Here is a 1,757-nt window from a genome sequence, read left to right on the forward strand (position 1 = left end):
CACAACGTTGCAAGCCGCAATGACCTTAATATTCTTCCGTATCATAAAGTCCACCATTTACTCCAACTTACATCGCAGTCTATTGTAATTAAATTGAAAAAGGGATACATTTTCAGAGATTAGAATTGCAATGACGTGATAAGTGATATGGACGGAGATGCACACACTGCCGACATCTATTGCATCTTCTCGAAGCTGGAATGTGGTGGAGGCGGATGTGACAAACCGAGGACATCAATACTGGTCCCGGGTTTTTTCGTCCTTACACGGACGAATGGTCACAAAACTTCTTCACTAAAATTGTCAATATAGGTCCATGTGTTGGCATAAAGGCCTCGACACATAAGAAACATGCTATCCTTGCTTAAAGACCTATGTAGTTATATAAGGTGCCTCGCCTGGTTGCCCTGCTTTCCTGCTTCATTTCTGGCATAATAAAAATAAAAGAATAAAGAAGGCCGAGCAAATTTCGAACTGGGTTGTCCTTTTCCTTTTTTATTCTTTTATCAGAAGCAAGCAAGGTAAACAGGCGAGGCAGCTTATGTACCCAGACCTTAAGTCTATCTGGTAAATGACTAAAGACCAAGTTCGACCTAATTCAAATGAGATTCTGAAATCTTTTTATTAGGTCGAACTTGGTCTTTAGTCTTTTATCAGATATAACATCAGCAAGAATGTCATTCTTCTTATGTGTCGAGGCCTTCAGTTCCATATAACGATACCTCCCGACTTTCGGTATTTTGAGAATTTTTACCTACATTTTTTACTGAACTACCCGTTATTTGGCATTTGAATAAAAACTTCTAAATGTCGGCTAGAAAATCAAATTCGAGTATTAACAACAACAAAACCTTACGCTTTGATGAGGAAAATCTTCGTGCAACAAATCATCCCATGGAAAAAGATTACGGTTTGATGAGTATTCCTGAATCGAAGACACCATTTCCACGACATGCTGATCCAGTTGAAGCCAAAGAATTACAAAAACGTCTTCAAGAAGTTCTTGAACGTGCCAATAGAACACTAATGTTATCACAGGATAACAACACTGATCCATTACCAAACACAACAGCTGCGGAGTACAATGGTGAACATGCTTCCATTGACGAAGAACAGCGTGAAAAACAACATATTGAATTTCTACGCAAACGTAAACAATTCTATCAATCAGAATTTCTTATAGCCAAACAAAAGATAATGAGCAAGGAAATACATCCTCCAGGGCCATCCGTAGGCAATAATTGGCGTATTGATGATAATGGTCATAATCTTCATGGTGGTACTCATGTTCCTTCTGCACACACAACCAACAGCAGCATTGGTGGTGGTCGTATTGCTTCTACAATAAGTCGACATTGTTTGCCAAATTTACCCGAATCGCATTTAAATCAAAATACTTTACGTGAAATTGCTGAACTAATGAATCGCCATAGTAGCCTGCGTAGAAATTAAATGCTGCGGATGATGTGAAGAAAAGGGGATGTGATGTACATACATACTTACATATGAATATGAAGACCTACCGATTAAATTGTTCTGTTTGCTATTCTTTACACATTTTGGTACATTGTCTGCTTCTCTAAATAATATCTGTTGGCCTTTTATTATTAATTAAATTTGCTAATCTTTCGGATGCAAGGAGGAGGTAGGTAATATTTGAAATAGCGTTATTATTTTGTATTTCTTTGGTTTTCTGTATTTCTTAGGAATATTGAGGTTATTAGTTAAGGTGAGTAAAAATCTTATAAGAAATAATA

General features: G+C 37.1%; 1 protein-coding gene across 1 annotated transcript; it reads left to right on the top strand.

Annotated features, from left to right (window-relative positions):
• Positions 1 to 802: 802 nt before the first annotated feature.
• Positions 803 to 1,556, top strand: LOC141390981 (uncharacterized). The gene has a single exon (XM_073963898.1). The coding sequence runs from the start codon at positions 808 to 810 to the stop codon at positions 1,450 to 1,452; it is 645 nt and encodes a 214-aa protein (XP_073819999.1). The 5' UTR covers positions 803 to 807; the 3' UTR covers positions 1,453 to 1,556.
• Positions 1,557 to 1,757: the final 201 nt, after the last annotated feature.

Source organism: Musca autumnalis, unplaced genomic scaffold (genome assembly GCF_047663935.1).
Source record: "Musca autumnalis isolate F117 unplaced genomic scaffold, ASM4766393v1 scaffold_1, whole genome shotgun sequence".
Lineage (NCBI taxonomy): Eukaryota > Metazoa > Arthropoda > Insecta > Diptera > Muscidae > Musca > Musca autumnalis.

What these genes read in the sequence shown, in the direction of transcription:
- LOC141390981 (XM_073963898.1), top strand. Translation starts at nt 808, where the DNA reads ATGTCGGCTAGAAAATCAAATTCGAGTATTAACAACAACAAAACCTTA.